We start from the raw sequence: 22,476 nt of genomic DNA, 5'->3' as shown, positions 1-22,476 counted from the left end.
AACACAATAGACAGAGCCCTGTGCTTCCAGTCACTCGTTCAGGTTTTTTGTGTGTGTTTGTTTTTCAGGGCAGGTATTTGAACTAGAGCTAAGTAAACCTTTAATATTTTGCCTACTTTCCTATGCAAAAGTGAACATAATATTTTGCATTGGTATACAGGTTTTACTTGATTTACGAATATTGGCAACAACTTATTCGTAACTTTGCACAAACAAGAATCCATTGTGTCCAAGTTTGAACATATGATAGGGTATGTCTACACTGCAATTAGACACCCGCAGCTGGTCCGTGCCAGCTGACTCATGCTCATGAGACTCAGGCTGTGGGGCTGTTTCACTGCAGTGCAGACTTCTGGACTCAGGCTGCAGCCTGAGCTCTGGGACCCTCCCACCTCCAGCCCAAGCCCCAGTCATTTGGCACAGGCCAGCCACAGCGGGGGGGGGGGGGTGGGGGGGGGAGGGAAGGAGGTTAGATTGGATATTAGGAAAAACTTTTTCACTAAGAGGGTGGTGAAGCACTGGAATGCGTTGCCTAGGGAGGTGGTGGAATCGCCTTCCTTAGAAGTTTTTAAGGTCAGGCTTGACAAAGCCCTGGCTGGGATGATTTAATTGGGGATTGGTCCTGCTTTTGAGCAGGGGGTTGGACTAGATGACGACCTGAGGTCCCTTCCAACCCTGATATTCTATGATTCTATTCATTTGAGCGTAGACACACCCTAAAAGGTTTGGATTGCTAACCTTAATTCCTATGTTTATGTTGCTTGTTTTTCAGATAATTAGGAATAAAAACTATTGGCAGAATATTGTGAACTCTAGCTTTGCATAATTGTGTGTCTAGGAATATAAATACGTATACAGATTAATTCTTTACTTACATATTTCTGTTCAGTGAAACATTACTCAAACAAAAAGACTCTTATATGCGTTTTCCTGAAAACAATCTACCGCTGACATTTAGTTTCACAGATGGAATACATGTAAAACCTTAACAAAACCAAATGATTATGAAAAAAAAAATCTGGTTAAATGGATTCTGCAATCTCCTCTTCCTAGAAGCGGATTCTTGTCCAACTGTAGCATTTGTTGCAATCAATCTGGATTCTAAAAATATTTTTTCTTGATCATAGTCACTAAAGTATTTATGTTCTCCTAGGCTCCCAGAAATTTGGCTGGACATAGGTATGCAGTTTGTGCCCCAATATGTGTAAATAAAAATTTCAACATAATTTTTGCTGACTAATTTGTGTTTGCCAAGATGAATCAAGGTGGGGGCAGGAGGGAAGTAAACCTTGTTTGTATGAAGCATTATTTTTCTCTATTGTTTGCAATGCAATATTAAATAAGTATAGAAAAATATGATATTTTGATGACTATCTCCAGAGGAAGCTAAAGCTTGATACACTGTATTAGTAATGGACGTATGATAAGGTTCCAATGAATTCCCCTTAGGATGGGAAGATAAGAAACAACATCACTGACAGGCCCACGCATATTGTCAATGAAAGTTTTAAAAATGAAATTTAAGCATTTTCCAGCAGACTTGCAGGAATACCAGCTTGAGCGGTATAGGACTAGTAAAGGAGAACCAGAATATGAAATTGAGCAGTCTAGTTACAGTGTACAAGATGAGCAAAAAAACTAAATTAATAGAAATGCACAGAAGTTCAGAAGTGTTCATAGAAGTAAAGGAATGTTTGATTATTTCACCCCTGGAATACAAACAGCTAATCCAACCTAACGCCTGGTGTAGACAGTGCTCGGTCAATGGAGGAATTCTTCTGTTGATCTAGCATCTGCCTCTCAGGGAGGTGGATTAACTGCAGTGACAGAGGAACCCCTTTCTGTTGCTGTAGTAAGTATCTACACTGAAGTGCTATAGCTGTGCCACTATGGCATTTTAAGTGCAGATAGAATCTTTTTTGATTGAACGTAAGAATGGCCATACTGCATCAGACTAATGGTGCATCTAGCCCAGTATCCTGTCTTCCGACAGTGGCCAGAGCCAGGTGCTTTAGAGGGAATGAACAGAACAGGCAATCAAGTAATCCATCCCCTGTCGTTCAGTCCCAACATCCGGCAGTCAGAGGCTTAGGGGACAGAGAGCATGGGGTTGAGTCCCTGACCATCTTAGTTAATAGTCCACGATGGACCTATCCTTCATGAACTTGTCTAATGCTTTTTTTAACCCAGCTATAGTTTTGGCCTTCATAACATCCTCTGACAATGAGTTCCACAGGTTGACTGTGCGTTGTATGAAGAAGTCCTTCCTTCATTTGTTTTAAACCTGCTGTCTATAAATTTAATTGGGTGACCCCTGGTTCTTGTGTTATGTGAAGGGGTAAACAACACTTCCTTATTTACTTTCTCCAAATCATTCATGATTTTATAGACCTCCATCATAGCCCCCTTTAGTCATCTTCTTTTCTAAACTGAAAAGTTCCAGTCTTTTAATCTCTCCTCATATGGAAACTGTTCATAGAATCATAGAATATCAGGGTTGGAAGGGACCTCAGGAGGTCATCTAGTCCAACTCCCTGCTCAAAGCAGGACCAATCCCCAATTAAATCATCCCAGCCAGGGCTTTGTCAAGCCTGACCTTAAAAACTTCTAAGGAAGGAGATTCTACCACCTCCCTGGGTAACGCATTCCAGTGCATTCCAGATTCACCACCCTCCTAGTGAAAAAGTTTTTCCTAATATCCAACCTAAACCTCCCATACCCCTAATAAATTTTGTTGCCCTTCCCTGTATCTTTTCCATTTCCAATATATCTTCTTTTGAGATAGGGTGACAAGATCTGCATACAGTATTCAGGGTGTGGACCCCATGTACTATGGATTTATATAGTGGTATTATGATATTTACTGTCTTATCTCTTTTCTTATGGTTCCTCACATTGTTAGTGTGCAGCAGCAGTCAAACAAGCTGAGTGGATGTTTTCAGAGAACTATCCACAGTGACTCCAAGATCTCTTTCTTGAGTGGTAACAGCTAATTAAGACCCCATTATTTTGTATGTATAGTTGGGATTATGTTTTGCAACATGCATTACTTTGCATTTATCAACACGGAATTTCATCTGCCCCATTTTGTTGCCCAGTCACCAAGTTTTGTGAGATCCCTTTGTAACTCTTCGCAGTCTGCTTCTGACTTAACTATCTTGAGTAATTTTGTATCACCTCCAAAATTTGCCACCTCACTATCTACCCCTTTTTCCAGATCATTTATGAATATGTTGAGCAGTACTGATCCTTGGGGGACACTGCTATTTACCTCTCTCCACTCTGAAAAAAGGCCATTTATTCCTATCCTTTGTTTCCTGTCTTTTAACCAGTTACTGATCCATGAGAGGACCTTCTCTCTTATCTTATGACTGCTTACTTGCTTGAGGGACCTTGTCAAAGGCTCTCTCATAACCAAAATATATTGATAACAGCTGAATAAAAAGTTAGAGCAAAACATCAACTGTGATCAATAAGTTAATAAAGGTTAATAGAAATTTAAAGCTATATTTTTGACATCTGAAATGGTCGGTGAATGATTGTTGTGCAAACTATTAATTTTCCTGCCAGTTAGTTAAAGGGCCATGAATTTGGGAACCTGCAGCATTTTAGCAAGAGAAAAGAATCAGACAATAGTGAACCTGGGATTTTGTATTGAGATTGGTTGTAAAACTTTTGCAAGCCCTGCAGCTACCATCTCTTTTCCACTTATCAACTGCCAAACTAGAAAAATATAATCAATCTAATATAGGTTAGGCTACCTCAAAAGTTACTTCAATATATGAAAAATCTAAACAGTTGCTCTGTGCACCATCCGTTGAGCCACATATTAATCTTTTCCTATAATTTAACCTCTTTACCTTGAAGAGGAAACCATTCAGAAGATGCTAACCTAGACTGAGTTATCCCAATATCCTCAAATATGCTTTTGAAAATCTCCATACTGTACTCTCTCGCTATTGTCACGATTCTCAATATGGACCACTGCAATTAGATCATCCCCTATTCCAGCCAGTAAACAGACCACCACAAAAACAAAAACATAGCTGCTCTGCCAATCCACTAAGTAAACAACTAGCCAGATGATTTCCCAGGTCTCGCTAGAACAAAGTTTTCCATCTTTATCTCAGTTCAAAGAATCTCATCACCATTATCTGTCGGCTAAGCTGTTTTTTTCCTTTCGGTTTCAAAAGGGTAGATTTTACCCCGACTCCTTTCTGATCCAAACCTATATCACATTCTATCTTTCATTCCTTTCCTCCATAGTTTGATCCAACATCACATGCTGACTGGGTGGCTAATGGCTGTGCCAATCTCAGTCTTCACACTTTTGATTCACCATAGCCCAGCTATCAGGGCTGGTTTTGTGGGTAAATTCACCTAACACTTCCTGTGCTATTGCACCCACCATATCAACCTCAGTCATAAGTTCCGCAGTTTGTGCCAATGTAGGCAGTGACTAATATTACACTGAAAACAGACCAATTGTCAAAACTGCCCAAATAAATCCATGCAATAGTTGTACTGCATTAGTCCCTCTCCGTCTTATAATTTAACCAATACCTGTCCCCCAAGACCATCTCCCCTAAACTTATAAGCACTAATTCAAACACTCCTTTGGGCTCCTTTTGTAGGCTGATAAGGGATTTACACATAGGAAAATCTAGACTCCATGTGCTGGCAATGCTATTTATTGGATAGACGTAATTACAGGTCAACAGGTAGAAGTGGTTTGCATAGGTCCCAGTTCTCCCATTTAAGTCAACTGCAAGACTGTCATTAATTTCTATAAGCCATTTTACAGCCCTCAGTTTACACCTACTTTAATTCTTGTCTAGCCCAGCTTCCAGCAGGCAGACAGAATGAATGCAGTGAATAATATCAGCGCAGTAATATCCATGGTTGTGTGTCTTTATATTAACGTCAGTTTAACGCTACCCCCAAATTTTCAACATGCCACACAGTTCTAAATAGACAACACCTAACTGCTCTGTAGAAATTGCCAAGCTAGAGGTTTTGCAAGCTGGGTAGAGGTCAGGTCAGGCGGTAGCATCACCTGCCCCGTAGCCTTTTTCTGATTCCCAACTGAACTGATATACCATCACATTTCTCATAGAGAACGTTGGCCTCTCAGTCCTGAACTGCAACAGGCCTGGTTCTTCCAAGTCACTGACAGCCACCATTTGTTCAGCCAGGCATGCAAATTACACTTTTGCTATTTTCATGAGCTGTTAAGAAAGATCAACATTGCTAGACTCCAACATTGCTAAAATCTTGGCAGTAGTGACATTTCACACATTGTAACAGGGACACATTCAAATTAAAAGTTTTACTTCTCATTCTGCTAGATAAACCTCCTACTTTTTTGCATTTGGAACTTAAACACTCAGATAAAAGAGCTCACTATCTACAGGTCAGCAAGGTATTTTATTCTATTGAGACTTACGCTGGTTGCGTTCATTCCATAATTAAAGGTAGACTTTTAGGGTGCACTGATCACTGTATGAAAAGCCACACAAAATACAAATGTTCAATATAGTATGGTTCAGCCTCACTTGAGCTAGTGCTTTTCTGGGTTAGGTCCCAACTTAATTGTTTGAATTAAGGTGGCACTTTGAGTATCCAGTCATGAATCATGGCCTCTTTGTGGTAGGCAGCATACAAAGACATTCCTACCCCTGAAGATCTTATAATCCAAGTAGACTTCAATGAGCTAGATGGACCTTTGGTCTGACCCAGTATGGCCATTCTTATGCTTATGTGCTTTGCTGGATCAGAGCTTCAGTTACTAACATTGCACATTTTTCTTCCTAGGTTCAAATGTGTGTTTCACTTCCCTCTCTACTCCCCTTAATTCGAGTTTAAACTCTCTTTACCCATTCATTGTGAATTCAAAATTTGCTCAGAGGTGCTCCCATTTAATTTTCAGAGACTGGTTATTTAAGAAGTTGTATTATAAAAGTAAAAGTTATCCTCAAATGATGGAACTGTGCAGTGTGTGGATAAAGATTTTAACAATTCATTATAGGGTAATTAAACTGCATTTATCTTGACACAAATTTAATGAAAAAACAAAACTGTGTTAAACTACAAAATTTTGCCAACAGGAAATTTATGGTGTTCATATGGATTGAGGCAATTATTCCTTTAATCAAACCATGTTTCAGAAGCCAGTTAGACACAGCCAATGTCAGTTTTCAGTAATCTTTAAACCCTTACTTATCAGCATGCAAGAAGGAAGCTGCTAGCATATGCTTTCACTCACAGAAATCTCAACTTTGCCCACATCCCTGTGTCACACTGTACTGAAGTGTTCAATCTGCTTGACATTTCATCTGTTTTCTATTCACTGGATGTAATGAGAATGCAATGTGACTACCTTAGATGAGCTTCAAATACAGCTGTGTGTATACTGAAAAAGCAGTAACTCAAGATCATTGTATTCAAGACCCTTTATTCGCTTACAATAATCAGATAACTTTTGTTGGCAAGACTACTCAAGCAACTATGTATTTGCAAGATTATTGGCACCAGAAGGTGCTAATTGATACAGACATCTTAACGCCACCTGTAAACTTAAAGCTCTTCTCCTGTTTCTGAAAGTTCCAGTCATCAAATGAAGGAAGCAAAATCAGTAACTTTAGAACAGAGCAAAGTGAATTAAGAATAGCAGGTCCACAAGAAACAGTAGCTTGAGCACTTGAGACCCAAATTTGTTGGCATAACTCATTTGAACAAAAATAAATTCATTAAAAAAAGTGAAGACCGCTCCAAATGCAGAAGGGGGCTAAATTCAAACAAGTTCTGTGCTGCTGACAGTTTTGTCAGTTCTAGTTTAAAATAGACTGCAGTTGATACTAAACTGGGAGGAGTGGTAGATACGCTGGAGGGGAGGGATAGGATACAGAAGGACCTAGACAAATTGGAGGATTGGGCCAAAAGAAATCTGATGAGGTTCAATAAGGATAAGTGCAGGGTCCTGCACTTAGGACGGAAGAACCCAATGCACAGCTACAGACTAGGGACCGAATGGCTAGGCAGCAGTTCTGCGGAAAAGGACCTAGGGGTGACAGTGGACGAGAAGCTGGATATGAGTCAGCAGTGTGCCCTTGTTGCCAAGAAGGCCAATGGCATTTTGGGATGTATAAGTAGGGGCATAGAGAGCAGATCAAGGGACGTGATTGTTCCCCTCTATTCGACATTGGTGAGGCCTCATCTGGAGTACTGTGTCCAGTTTTGGGCCCCACACTTCAAGAAGGATGTGGATAAATTGGAGAGAGTCCAGCGAAGGGCAACAAAAATTATTAGGGGACTGGAACACATGAGTTATGAGGAGAGGCTGAGGGAGCTGGGATTGTTTAGCCTGCAGAAGAGAAGAATGAGGGGGGATTTGATAGCTGCTTTCAACTACCTGAAAGGGGGTTCCAAAGAGGATGGCTCTAGACTGTTCTCAATGGTAGCAGATGACAGAACGAGGAGTAATGGTCTCAAGTTGCAGTGGGGGAGGTTTAGATTGGATATTAGGAAAAACTTTTTCACTAAGAGGGTGGTGAAACACTGGAATGCGTTACCTAGGGAGGTGGTAGAATCTCCTTCCTTAGAAGTTTTTAAGGTCAGGCTTGACAAAGCCCTGGCTGGGATGATTTAACTGGGAATTGGTCCTGCTTTGAGCAGGGGGTGGACTAGATGACCTTCTGGGGTCCCTTCCAACCCTGATATTCTATGATTCTATGTTCCTGCTATAGACAGTCACTCTCTCTCTCACCCCTTGGCTTTCACAACTAAGTCCCAATTCTGCCTCCTTCCTAACCCATACTCCAGTATATTCGTTAGACAGGGAAGTATGAGGAATAAGTCACTAATCATCTGTTTATCCCCCTCAAGGTTCCATCTTCAGTTCCCTCCTCTTTGGAGTGAACGTGTCAAATGGTTTCTGCCCCCTCTTGTGCACAGCTGTGATCACAGAACCTACCTGTAGATTTTGTGGTACATCTTAAAAGGATTCTTGGCATCCTACCAGATCTTCAGACCAGTCTTCACTGCTTCAGAAGTAGAGCCCACAACGAGTCCATCTTGCTGACTCCTGCACCTGCACTAGCTCTGCACAGACCCAAGCATCTGATGACGTGGAGTCCATTCATGTGTTGGGGCCTTAGTCTACATGCTAAGGGTAGCATAGCAAGATATTTACAATGGACTCAAGCTTAGGATTAACATTTCAGGCTTTTTAGAGGCTTTGAGAAAATTTACAAAATGATTTCATCTCTCCAAGAGGGAATTTTAGCACCAATTAAAAGCCAGATTGAGGAAAGAAAGTTTCTCCATATCCATTTCCACTGATGGATAATTATTCTGGGTTAAAATATCATCTGCAGGATCTTTCAAAGTATGAGCTGATCATTGGCTGGGGCTAGGAACAATTCTGCCACTGTATCTCCCATGTTTTAGTATTACATGGCGGGGGAGGGAGAGCGGAGGTGGCAGGGGAATAAAACAAGTTGTACCTAGCTCATTAGCATATAATACTGGCAACTCTTAGGAATCTTGTTTCCAAGCCCCTTGTGTAGGGGCTATAAATATTATGGTGTGTCAATCTTGACATTCATTGCTACCCATATTATGCTTAAATTTTGAGTAGCACTAATACTTATTAACATTTTAAAATGGAAATAAGGTGTTTATAGCCAAGTTAGGTAAACTTTGCAAGCCAAATGTAGTAGGTTATAGAATGGCATCAGAACTCTATTAGTGAGTCAACACTCATGTCTGTAATACCAGAGATCAGATATTTTAATTTTCAGTAACCAGGAATAAAAGACACTGCAATGAAATTCACTCCACGGCACTTATTGTACTTAGGAGGTCAAAATTACTTGGATGCTTTCACATAAAGCCTATGATATGCTCTTAATGCCTGGTCTTGCTATAATCAGTACTTGTAGTGACAGGAGGCACTTCCTGCTTTATGTCTTGCCAGACCAGCGCCGCTCCCCTCCTCCCCCTTTTTTTTTTTTTTTTTTTTTTAAGACTAGTTTCTGAATGTTTCATCTTCGGAAAGCAAAGCCCTTTACTGAAAAAACAAAATCATGTTTACTTTTTATTTACAAACATGGTAATATTGTTTTAAATAAGACTTTATTGAAACTGATCAGCAAGGTTTTCCAGATTACTGAATTTCAAACAGCACAATGCCTTAGAAGACAATTTTATTAATTACTCTGTACATAGAAACAGGAATTTATTCTTGTTTTCAGAAATGGACAATAACACTGAAAGAAAATATTAAGGGAGTCAAGATAGTGTCCTGGAATGAATATCCTTTAATAAGGTTCTTGTTATGAGATAACAATAAATACATAAAACAAAGGCAGTATATATCAGCCATGTTTCTTCAGAAGCGTTCATAATATAGCAGGATGTCAACTGGCAGATTAGTCAGAAGTAGTTGAACAAACACTAACTTTTACTAGGTGACAGCAACAGAGGAAAACAGGAAAGAAATCAACACATTAGCAGGAGACAAATATTCCAACCAAGAATGTATGCTTATTATCAATTTAAGATATATATACTCCAGCTGTACCCAGGAAGGAAGAGTTGCAACACACAGTTTGAAATGTTTAACTTCGTGCCGTGACTGTTGGAGGTTGTTCTGACTGTAACTGCTTCCCAAGATACTCCCTGAAAGACACAACATAAGAAAGGTTGTGAAAGATTCCCCTGAAGAATGTCTCAAGCAGAGTGAAGAGAGGGAAACAATGCTCTTATATTTAAACCTTTTCATAGAAGAACAGTGACTAGCTATGTTGGATGCTCAACTTGAGAGCATCTTAAATGGCCAGAGCTTCATTTTCAGAGGGAGGTTGCTCTGCAACTCTTGAAGTTCAGGTGAGAGGTTTCAATTTGAGCATCTCCCCCCACCACACCCCGAAAAAGTAATCCAAAGTCACTAGTCACTTTTGAAAATCTTGACCAGTGTTCTAGCTCATCCATAACTACTGTAACTTTGTTGAGTGACAACATTCACACGTGCTGCTGGTAAAATATTTAAAGGATTATTCATCCTATAGTGTACATGTATAACTCCTGATAATGTTAGTATGCACACAGACAGTACAGACTTCTCAGTTAGCAAAACCTCATACAAATTACAGATGGAAAAGATTTATAAGATCCAATCAGGTTCATTCCCTACCTTTCTTGTATTAAGAGTGCTTTCTCCAGGCCAGCGTAAAAATGTATTCCATTTTTTTTCTTTTTAAACAAACACACTAGTCCGATCTAATCATGGAACTAAATTAACACCCAGAATCTTAAGCGTTCCGAAGATTTTTTGAATCTTTGGTAGATTCCATCTTTCACACAAATAATGAAGTATTTATCTGTTATGAAATTCCTCTATCAAATTAATCAATTTTCAAAGTAGTTTTCAGGTCATCACTGCAATGCAATGCCAATAAACGACACAAAAAAGATGAGTGTAAATTGCATAAAAATGACACCAACGGCCTAATCCTTCAAGGCGGCTGCTGAGCACTCTCATGTCCCATTGGTCTTCATGGGAAATTGAGGGAGCTCCATACCTCACAGGATCTGGTCCTCAGAAAGAGTGTGGGAAGAAAGTAGAGGAGTATCATTTCCCCCACTTATGGCACAGTTACTATGACACTGTCATTTTTGCATTTGAATTTTGGCTACAGGAGCATAATAGTCTACATTAGTTAGACAAAGGCACCTAGCCACAGCAAGCCACCTTGGGAAAAGACACTAAACCAAGCTCATGTGACTCGTTTCAGATTGCAAGTTTACCTGCAGTATTTCAGATCCCCATTGACAGCCCATTTTATTACCTACCTCTCTGGCCTAACTTCACAAGTGCTGAAGAAAAATGGTTTTCAAAATCTTCAAAAATGAAGTTCAAAAGGGAACAAGTCAGAAACTTGCATTTTTCAATATTACAAGACATCCTGTTAAATGTGAGCATGAAAACCTTACGTAACTGTCTTATAGTATGGTTCTCCTGTTTAAGTGCCACAAAATCTCCAAAAGGAAGAACAGTGACCAATCTCCTACACCCCATGTTATGAATAAAATTCAGTTTAATTCTAGCATCTTATTAGAGAGAAGGATATTCAGCTTCACATGCCTTCATTTTCTATAGCATAGATAAAGCTCAGCACCAACGCTGCATTCCAGTCATAACAGAGTACTTTCCCATATCCAAAGTGTCCACAAAAATGTAATTTTAAGTGTTGTACTCCGCTAGCAGTAAAAACTTAATCTTTAATATAACTTGAATGCTTTAAAATGTAGCACCCTATGTTCCTGCATATTAACTTTCCGAAGTAGTCAAATGGTTACCAGTATGTGTTTAAAAAAAAGCACTTAGAACCTGAGGAAACAATTGTCAAGTGTTGCCATGGAATCATAGTACCATAGACAGATACCAGCCCTAAGACCTGCTAATGATACGTAGCTCCCCTCCTCAAGATACTAACCGCGCTGGTCCTGGGAATGAAATTAACCAGAGCCTCTGGTGGTATAGGGGTGTGCGCCACATGGCTCTACATTGCCATGCTGTTGAACAAGAAGAAATCCCTTCTTCTGCAGAGACTTGGAATAAGACAAGCAACTCGCGTTGTCCCTGGAGTGCAGGAGTATTGATTCTCCTCTGACCTACTCCTTAGGTCTGGTTGGGATGGCATTTACAGGCTCTGGAAGGAGCTGCACCAGGCTACAGGACAGTGGGCTAATGATGCTGGTAGGTTAAACTGCATAGAAGTTTATTGGTTAAACAAACTCTCTCTCAATATGCAAGTTTCATGTGATAACTGTTCACTGCTGCTAAGAGGAGAGAGATGGGATTATCGGGTTATTCTGAGAGGCCTCTGAGAGATACATTTCTGAGATCTCATATTCTGAGAGATACATTTAATCAGTTCTTCTCCTCACCCCCTCCCCACAGGATTATTAAAGCAGCTCTTTTAATAGAGAGCATAGTCAGGTACTAATTCTTAATGTACACGTTAAAGGACGATGCAATGAATAGGTTTTATGTGATGGCACTTAAGCATGTTCGGAGATAAATAGCAACCGTGAACAGTTATGACTGTCTTCACAAGCACAGGAAGAGATTATTGCTATGCTTTACTAACTTCTGCAAATTAGAGGCTCGAGTTAGGCAGCAAACTGTTTCAGATTGTTTAGTGTGACTCTTTCAAATCAACGTTTTAGACATGCTGCTTGCCCTACGTAATTAATGCTGTGTTCAAGCAAGCAAGCAAGCAAGCACTCAATACACAGTATTGCTGGAGTTCTGGATGAGGGGAGGGAGCAGGGAAAAAGGCTAGTAAAATGGAGAATCACCAAGCCTTTTCCGGGGTGGGGGGGGACGGGGGGGACCCACTTACACAGCCTATGTAGAGAGCTATGAACAAAATACCTGCTCCACTGGCAAAATACAGTCTCAGTCAATAGATTTCTGGTGAGGAGAACTGCCTTCCCTATGGACTAGGGCGATCTGTCACAGGTTCAGGGTAACAGCACCTGTAACATCCCTGTGTGGTCCACTCCAGGAGTGCCCAGTCAGGTGTCAGATCTCCAAACATCACCTGTCTCTGGGCAAGGACCACTGTCCCACTCCCTTCTGACTGGGGAGTTTTAAGGAAGCACAGTTCCTGGCCTTACACTATGATCTCCCTGGCAAGTCAGTCTGCCTACAGGCCAGCACCTGAGCTGTGCTTTCGCTCAGAGGACAATGAATGTTTTTACAGGGACCACACAGCTCTCTCAGCAAAGTACACTTATTTTAAGGACAAAAAAAAGCAGAGAGAAAACATGTGAAAACCAATAAAAGTTCCTATCAGCATGCTAGAGCCTTGCCAGAGGAGGTCACCTAACAGTATTATGGGGCCCTAGTAAGCCAAAATCTTTCTAACCCTTCCTCAAGGGTTGGGACACCCCTTAGCAGTTACTGTTCATTTGCTGAATCAAAATGAAGGCCTGTATCAGTTCAAGCTCAGGTTCTTAAACCAAAAGCCATTTCTCTGTTGAAGTCTCTGGAAAACCCAGTTTGGGCCCAGTATATACAAACATCTTAGGGGGTGATGCATCTCTGGAGTTGTTTACAGTCCCCAAGGTAATCACTCCACACACTCCCCCTCCCCCCCCACACACACTTTTTAGTTCCTGGAGGTGCTGTGGTAACCCTCCACCATGGAAAACACAATCATACATAAACCATTCATAAATTTGATACAACGATCTCCAAAGATACTGCATGGGATTACAATATCTGTCATACTATGTATGACCATATACAATACCACCAAGTAAATCATGTCACAGGACTATAGTGATGGAAATATTTTCTCACACAGGGAAAATACAAATAGGTGGCAAGCCAAAATGTTTAGTGATATCACCTACAAAAAGGATCCTGCAATGTTTCCTTTCACTATTTAAAGGGTGGGTGGGGAGGATGAATTCCTGCAAGCCAGCGCTCCGATATCATGGAATGCATCTGCACGAAGTGCTTCACTGACTAGCAGAAAATGTAAGGCAGCAAGGTGTGCTAGCGAGCACTCATGGTAGGTTGAACTCCTGAGAGGCCTACAACCTTCCAAATAACTGCTTTAATAGAGTTTTCTTACAATGTTGCAATTTCAGTGCCTAGCCCACAATGGACTTGTAAAGCCAAGCACTTTATATGGTTAGTAGTCTAACTAGCTCTATAACAGCACTGGTGATAACCCTAGAAGTTGACATTAGATTTACAATACAACGGCCCAGCTAGGGTCCAAGTGTTGCAATTTGAGATTGGGAGACTGATTAACTGAGGCAAAATCCATCTACCTTTGAGTATAGTGTAACCACCAGTCCTCACATTAAATACTTTAACAGATGTGTTCGAGCAGACCTGAAGAAAAGTTGTGTGTAAGCTCGACACTTGTGTGTCTCACCAACAGAAGTTGGTCCAGTAAAAGATATTACCTCATCCACCTTGTCTGTCTCCTGATTCGGACATCTGATTTTAATTCAGCTAAAAGTAATTAGAGAGTTATGCACTAGCAATTTTTTTTCTCTTTCAGGCTAAGCCTTATTTCTAGAATAAAAATGGATAGGTTTCTGGGAGATATCCAAAAGCTGACACTTTCTCCAAGGAGTTCAGAAAATTAAATATACATTTCTGTCGCATCTTCTGTATGTTCTAATATGTTCCTCCTTTTGGTACTGTCATTTTCATTTAATGTTTTCACTTCGGGGGTTGTGGGGGTATCAAGCTGAATCCAGAGTTTAGGTAGATTCTTTGTTGCGGTAATGGCAGTAAATGTTTTATGGCGATTTGATGAAGAAGTCATGGCCCTGATCCAGTGCTCACTTAATTCAATGGGAGTATTTCCACTGAATTTCTTGGGTGCTGTATCAGGAACTATTTATGTGAAAATTTGAGCTACTGGCCTTTTGCTTGTGAAGTTGCACAGTGTCGGCAGCAAATAACCCAAGACAGACAACAGCCTTGTAACTTTAAAACAAACAACTGAATCCCAACTTCATTGTGTTTAACTCTGAATCAGGAGTTGGATTCCAGAGGCTGAGGGGAAAAGATGGTAGTGAGTTTAATAGGGTAGGCTTAGGTTTTTAAACCTAAAAACACCAAACCCTTATATTCTCATGCCCACTTCAGTCAGTTTTGTCTCTCCATAAGGAATCAGAAAGATAATTTCAGTCCTGATGCTGTTTAAGCTTTTGGTTGGTCGGGCTTTTTTCCGCCGCATATACTTTGTGTCTAAATGTTAATGTGTTGACTTTAAAGATTATCAGTGTAGAGCTTTTTCAAATAGTATCCAAAAGACACTCAAGTATGAAGATTTTTGACACAGACGTAATGGGTAATTCATTTTAGTAGACTGGAGTCTTTGTTAGAGTAAAAGGCACAGTGGTTTCTTTTGACAGAGAGCACTAAGATATTTTGATGTTTTTGTACTTGATTGTGCGTCTACCAAGTAAATCCAATCCAAAGTTTGATCTTTCTACAGATGTAAGAGTATGAATTTGAAAAGTTGGTTCAAACGCAACTCTTCACGTTCTGAACAAATAAAGTCTGATCCCAGGAATACACAACACAACTAACTACAAAAGATAAGTAACCACTAGGTGACCTTTAAAAAGGTAAGAAATCAGAAAAGATTAACAGGAAGAACATTTTGAAGGTTATTACTGGATATATGTCAGTTCATTTGACTCATCCTACTAATCTAAAAACTTGTAGCTAGTTACAATGCGAGACTAATTTTATTAAATGTACTCAAAAATAGAACATAAATATAGCTGTGGTTATATCACCAGTTTAACTACATCAAACAATCTCTAGAAAGCCGATAAGGGTTGCATTGCCAAAGGACAATTCTGTGGTCATAAATGAATCTCCAGAATGTTCTGAATAACAGTCATCAGCTGCAGCAAAGTAAAGTTAGAAAAACAGAGTTCATTAAAGTAGGAAAGAAAAAACAAGCTCAGATCAATTACAGCTACTCTAGATGTCTCAGACACTTTTCTTGGCCATGGGAACATAATGTTTATGCAACAATATGTGCTTAGACACTATCCCATTGAATAAACACCTTATTGCACACATTGCAATTTACAAAGTCAGGCAATATAATATAACACCGCTGTTATTAAATGGGGATATCAGAAAAAGGAAGAGATATCTTTGCTTGATCCCCAAGACTGAAAGGAAGAATGGTCCAGCAGTTAGGACACAAGTCTGCCAGTTGAGAGAGCCAGGTTCCATGCCATGCTCTGCCACAGGCCTCCTGTATGACCCTGGGCAAGTCACTCAGGATATGTCTACACTGAGTATATCCACACTGTAATCGGGAGGTGTGATTGCAGCATGAGTAGACATACTAAAGCTAGCTTCGATCCAATAGCAATGAAGTTGCAGCAACACAGGAGGCTGCATGGGCTAGTCCTGCCCACCCAAGACCTGCGTTGCCACAGCATCACTGATACTGTTACTCAAGCTAGTATCTGCAATCACACCTCCTGACTGCAGGGTAGACTTATCCTTATTAATCTGTGCCTCAATTCCCCATGACACCTCAGAGTTATTTGCAAGGAAAAATACACTAAGGCATTTGAGTACCTAAGATAGATACGACTGACAAACAAAAGTGGCAGTGAATCTTTGCAACAGAAACAAAACAAGAATGCACTTACAATTACATGATGTATCCTAAAAGATACAAAGATACAGATGAGCCTGGACTGAGTTATTAAAAAACCAAACACACACCAAACAAGACTGAATTGTTAATTGTAACACTACTTATACCATTTTGCACCTTTGAAGTAAGTGACAACCAAGAAACAGGATGTATATCACCATATTTTATGTACACAAGAAGAAACATAGTGGTGGATGGTTGATTAAATGGGATGCATGCCAGAGCAAAGAGGACAAAACTCTAGGTCAAAAGTTACTTGTTCCTATGCACTTTAAGTATTAAATTAACATTTGTCTTTGGCTGAACCCAATATCATTAAGCAGACAATCTACAGATTAATAATGAGTGATTTAAAAAAATCATTGGTGGTATAGATTGTGTTCTTTATCACTTTGTAACATGCAAATTATTGGGTTCAGCATGCAGCTTGCTTTTTATAACACTATAATACAAGCTATTAACTACATAGTGGGAAACCTCACTTTTTATTAATAATTTTCCTTCAAGGACACATTGTCTAAGGTAGTCTTTTCTTCTATAGATATGTTTTATGACACTTTTAAAATTAGATTTTCAACAAAAAGCTCCACAAATTAGGTTTTGATCTAACTACATACCTGTTTAGTAAGAACACAGCAATATCAGCACAAGTCATTTTTCACTTGTTTCTATAATGTATTGTGACTGCTAAAGTTTATAAATACTTTAAGGATAAAGTCTCAGCCAGTATTCATCTAAACTGATTCATGTGTTCCAGTAATTTAAAAATTCAACTTTAAACTTCATTAAAATCAGGCAACTTAGTTTACATTTGTGCTTTACAGATCAAGAAGCCTTTATTTATCATGTTTAATAGAACGGAAAATACTTTCAACATTTAAAAGCTTTAAAGTTTATACAGATGGCAGAATAATTCACGAAGGTTGAAATAAATTAGGTCTGACTGACAATTTTAATCAGACCTCTTAACATCAAGGAAAGCTTTAATTTAAAGTGCCACTTATCAGAAGTGAAATTTCATCAGAAAAACGCTACTTTGCTGTCAGCCAGCAAATGACTTTTTTCAATTACTGTGCATGGAGCTCTAAAATGAGACATTAATTTGAAAAGTAAAAATGTAACACTCAACATGATATGGAACACACACTGCAAATGAGGAATGCAAATTAGACCTCCAAAAACATGAAAAATGTGTTGTACAAGAGGTTTAGGTTTCAAGAAAGAAAATATGATCATGCACCATGAAATCCAGGGGAACACATGCAGAATACAAATTCCAGCTACCCAAATAAACGGAATGCAGCTGTGTAAAATACACATTTATGTCCAAACAAGAAAATAGAGACCTTAAGCATTAGTTAGTGGGGAGTAAGTGTCCTTGTAATCAATTATTTCTTTGCTTAATTTGTCACCTTCTATTTAGATGTATGCTTTTTAAACAAATGTTATTAATTTTATCAAAGATAGCTATTGATCATTTTGAACTTTTCAATTAGAGAAACACTTAACTACACATTTTATGTATTTTAATACGGAGAAATATGACAGCGTTCAAGATGAAAATTGTGTGAAGCTGGCTAAATCAATATAGTTAAATTTTTCTTAATATGTAGGTTGCATTATTCTTCATTGAAGCACCATTTACTAGAATTAAGCCTATAGTTTCTGGCAGCTTTACATGATTAAGCTGTTCACTATCACAAACAGATGCAAGCCAGCATGTGGGATAATTTCTAGATGGCTGGCTAACAACATAAGATCCTGCAGTTCATATTACAAGGAGCAAGCAAGATAGAGAAATATCTTTGGTGGGTGGGATTTGAAGGACAAAGTTCATAATGGGGTCTGTAAGAGTAGTGACTAAAATACAGTATAATGCCAAGCTCATGCTCAAATAAATTGGTTAGTCTCTAAGGTGCCACAAGTACTCCTTTTCTTTTTAGTATAATGCCATTAACTCTACAAAATAGCAGTTTATAATGTAGCATATTGTAAATTCTAGGAATGGAGTTTCAGGTCTATCCATATTTCTATGAATAATTTCTAAGAAAATTAATGGAGCCAAACCTCCGATACATGTAACAATACTGATACTGTACTTCCAGTTTGTCACTGGTACTTGACTGACTCCCATCACTTAACAGTCCCCCCATAAGTCCCCCTTCACCATATTCATTTATTCCCCACTGATCCTGCAGAATTGCTGCTGATGTACCTTCAGTGAACTGGAAGCACAACACCACCACGAGCTGGGGTGGGATTCCCTTGCTCGTGTACACTCCTTCATGCTAGCGCCTAAGGATAAACAGCAGCGTAGCCACAGCAGCACAGGTAGTGGCAAGCGGAGACTCGGCAGCAGTGTGCAGAGTACATACCCACCTGTTTCTGGAGGGTATGTACTCTGTGTGACTCAGCCATGCTTCCGCTACCGCAGCTACACTGCTGTTTATACTCCTGCTAGCTTGATGAGGGCTAGCATGAGTATGTGTACGCCAGCAGGGGAAATCACACACCTAGTTCATAGTGTAAACACAGCCTGAGTTGTGTGCTTTAAATCTCAGTCTGCCTCAAGCTGCTTTGGGGGGTTGGAGCCCACAAGTGAGTGGGGTCCTGGTAACATCATGGACTGCCCAGAGGTCACTGATGCAGTTCAGTATTAAGGCAGGGAGGAGGTCATTGCTGAAAGGTAAACAGAGCAGGTACAGAGCAGGTTGGTGGCCGTTAGCTTGGTAAACTAGTATAGTTACCTAAAGACAGGACCAGATTTAGGGGCAGGCGACCCAGGTGACCACCTGGGGTGCCGGGATGGGGGGTGCCAAGCTCAGCGTGCTCTTTTTGTAGATAGCAACAAAAGGGAAAATGTTTGAAGTAAAATATTTCAGGTATTCCGGATGTAGATTCATTTTTCACTAACCTTCTAGAATGTTCTGGACCTTTGTAGAATCTTGTGGCACCTTCCTGACTTTCTGAGAACTACATATTCCTTGAACCTCCTAGAATGTTGTCAGCCATGCCCTTGCAGGTATATGGCATGAATAAATACATATTTACGGATCCTAGCATGCAAATTTATCGTATTATATGACAGAGATCAATCATGCATGCAAACTGTGCGAAGTCGTGAAATGGTCTAAAATGCAATAAAAAATAAGATATTCAAAAGTTTAACAAATGGGGAAGGGGGGACCCCACTAAAGATGCTCCTTGACTAGGACGCCATTTGGTCTAGGGGTGGCCCTGCCTAAAGATATTGTGAACTCAGCCACTGACTTAACCTAACAGAAGAAACAAAACAAATATGCATTTCCAAAAGGTTCCACAGTACTATGGATCAGTATGTCTAAGGAGAAGCCAAGAATGTTTGACATCTACACGTATATTGTCAGCTTATTTGCCAAACAGCTGACAGCGTGTAGGACCATATTACTTCCCCTATGGACAGTATGAAGGTGAGTGTGTTCATGAAGAAAACTAAGGGAGCCATTTCCACTTTCTACAGAGGCGAGGGGGGTTTTCCACCCTCCACTTATCTCTTCGGGGCATATGAAGAAAAAAAGTAAGCAGAGCTAGGAGGCTAACTGAGCTTGCACAATTCACCCACCCTCAGAACTAGACTAGCTTCCAGGAAAATTCAGAGAGTTAATGCTACCTCAAGAAACACCAGCTGTTGTGTGCTCTGTGATTCCTTTCCGCAGAGCCAAAGAGCACAGATGGGAACACTGCATGCTGGCTGCCCAGATGGGAAGTGATGGAAAATTCTTTTACAGAGCAACCTGACATTTGCGGGATAGGGTGCTGTGATTCCAGAGAATCCCTGGTCTCTCCTACTTTTTTGAAGCTTAGGCCATCAGCCTGCCCACTGTGAGTTATGACAGAGAATGTGCCAACTCCACAGTGACAATGAAGTCTCAATACCCACCTGCAGAAGTAAAGAAACAGATTGATAGAGCCAGAAGAGTTCCCAGAAGTCACCTACTACAGGACAGGCCTAACAAAGAAAATAACAGAACGCCACTAGCCGTCACCTTCAGCCCCCAACTAAAACCCCTCCAACGCATTATTAAGGATCTACAACCTATCCTAAAGGATGACCCAACACTCTCACAAATCTTGGGAGACAGGCCAGTCCTTGCCTACAGACAGCCCCGCAACCTGAAGCAAATACTCACCAACAACCACATACCACACAACAGAACCACTAACCCAGGAACTTATCCTTGCAACAAAGCCCGTTGCCAATTGTGCCCAAATATCTATTCAGGGGACACCATCACAGGGCCTAATAACATCAGCCACACTATCAGAGGCTCGTTCACCTGCACATCCACCAATGTGATATATGCCATCATGTGCCAGCAATGCCCCTCTGCCATGTACATTGGTCAAACTGGACAGTCTCTACGTAAAAGAATAAATGGACACAAATCAGATGTCAAGAATTATAACATTCATAAACCAGTCGGAGAACACTTCAATCTCTCTGGTCACGCAATCACAGACATGAAGGTCGCTATCTTAAAACAAAAAAAACTTCAAATCCAGACTCCAGCGAGAAACTGCTGAATTGGAATTCATTTGCAAATTGGATACTATTAATTTAGGCTTAAATAGAGACTGGGAGTGGCTAAGTCATTATGCAAGGTAGCCTGTTTCCTCTTGTTTTTTCCTACCCCCTCCCCCAGATGTTCTGGTTTAACTTGGATTTAAACTTGAAGAGTGGTCAGTTTGGATGAGCTATTACCAGCAGGAGAGTGAGTTTGTGTGTGTATGGGGGTGGGGGGGATGTGAGAAAACCTGGATTTGTGCAGGAAATAGCCCAACTTGATTGTCATGCACATTGTGTAAAGAGTTGTCACTTTGGATGGGCTATCACCAGCAGGAGAGTGAATTTGTGTGGGGGGGGTGGAGGGTGAGAAAACCTGGATTTGTGCTGGAAATGGCCCACCTGATGATCACTTTAGATAAGCTATTACCAGCAGGACAGTGGGGTGGGAGGAGGTATTGTTTCATATTCTCTATGTATATATAAAATCTGCTGCAGTTTCCACGATATGCATCTGAGGAAGTGAGCTGTAGCTCACGAAAGCTTATGCTCTAATAAATTGGTTAGTCTCTAAGGTGCCACAAGTACTCCTTTTTCTTTTTGCGAATACAGACTAACACGGCTGTTACTCTGAAACCTGATCTGGGTGTGTGTTTGTTCCCTTCTGCACACTTGAGCAGAAGGCAAGCATTTGAGTTGTAACGTGGCTAAGACATTTCATTGTGGGTGACTGATGGGAATATGGAACATGTATTCCAAGCATAACATTTAGAACAGAGTTTTCATTCCATTCAAGGAACAGGATGACAGTAATAGCTCGATAAGTTCATTAATGTGAAGCTACTTTCACAGATTCCAAGACCAGAAGGGACCTGGGTAACCTCCTGTATGACACAGACCCATAGAACAGGCCCAAAATAATTCCTAGAGCACATTTTAGAAAAAACACCCAATTTTGATTTAAAAATTGCAATTAATGGAGAATCCATCACAAACCTTGGTAAATTGTTCCAGTGGTTACTTACCCTCACAGTTAAAAATGTACGCCTTATTTCCACTCTGAAAATGTCTAGCTTCAACTTCCAGCCATTGGATCATGTTATGTATCTTTCTCTGCCAGATTGAAGAGCCCAAATCAAGTATTTGTTCCCCATGTAGGTACTTATAGACTAATCAAGTATCAGAGGGGTAGTTGTGTTAGTCTGGATCCACAAAAACAATAAATGCCCAAATAAATCCGTTAGTCTTTAAAGTGCCACCAGCCTCCTTGTTGTTTTTATAGACTACTCAAGTCACCCCTTAATCATCTCTTTCTTAAGCTAAATAGATTGAGCTCCTTGAGTCTATCACTATAAGGCATGTTTTCTAAACCTTTAATTATTCTCATGGCTCTTCTCTGAACCCTCTCCAATTTATCAACATCTTTCTTGAATTGTGGACACCAGAACTGGATACAGTATTCCAGCACATAGTGTTCTATTCCTACTCGAGAGATTCCCTTTTTATGCATCCAAGGATTGCATTAGTCTTTTTAGCCACAGCATCACACTGAGAGCTCATGTTCAACTGATTATCCACCATAAGCCCCAGTTCTTTTTCACAGTCAGAGCTCCCATCCCATAAGTATGGCTTAGATTCTTTGTTCCCAGATGTTCACATTTAGCCATATTAAAACACATGGTTGACTTGTGCTCAGTTTAC

General features: G+C 40.2%; 1 protein-coding gene across 2 annotated transcripts in view; it reads right to left on the bottom strand.

The window, feature by feature from the left end:
- Window positions 1-9,118: 9,118 nt before the first annotated feature.
- The window catches only part of ATP6V1H (ATPase H+ transporting V1 subunit H), an 87,473-nt gene continuing 74,115 nt past the window's right edge, over window positions 9,119-22,476 (bottom strand). For both annotated transcript variants that reach the window (XM_073331151.1, XM_073331152.1), the window contains one exon: window positions 9,119-9,681. In XM_073331151.1, the coding sequence (XP_073187252.1) occupies window positions 9,621-9,681 (61 nt within the window). In that variant the 3' untranslated portion in view covers window positions 9,119-9,620. The remainder of the gene's footprint in view (window positions 9,682-22,476) is intronic.

Source organism: Lepidochelys kempii, chromosome 2 (genome assembly GCF_965140265.1).
Source record: "Lepidochelys kempii isolate rLepKem1 chromosome 2, rLepKem1.hap2, whole genome shotgun sequence".
Lineage (NCBI taxonomy): Eukaryota > Metazoa > Chordata > Testudines > Cheloniidae > Lepidochelys > Lepidochelys kempii.
Note: the sequence above shows the minus strand (reverse complement) of the source record. Positions and strands in the feature narration are given on the sequence as shown.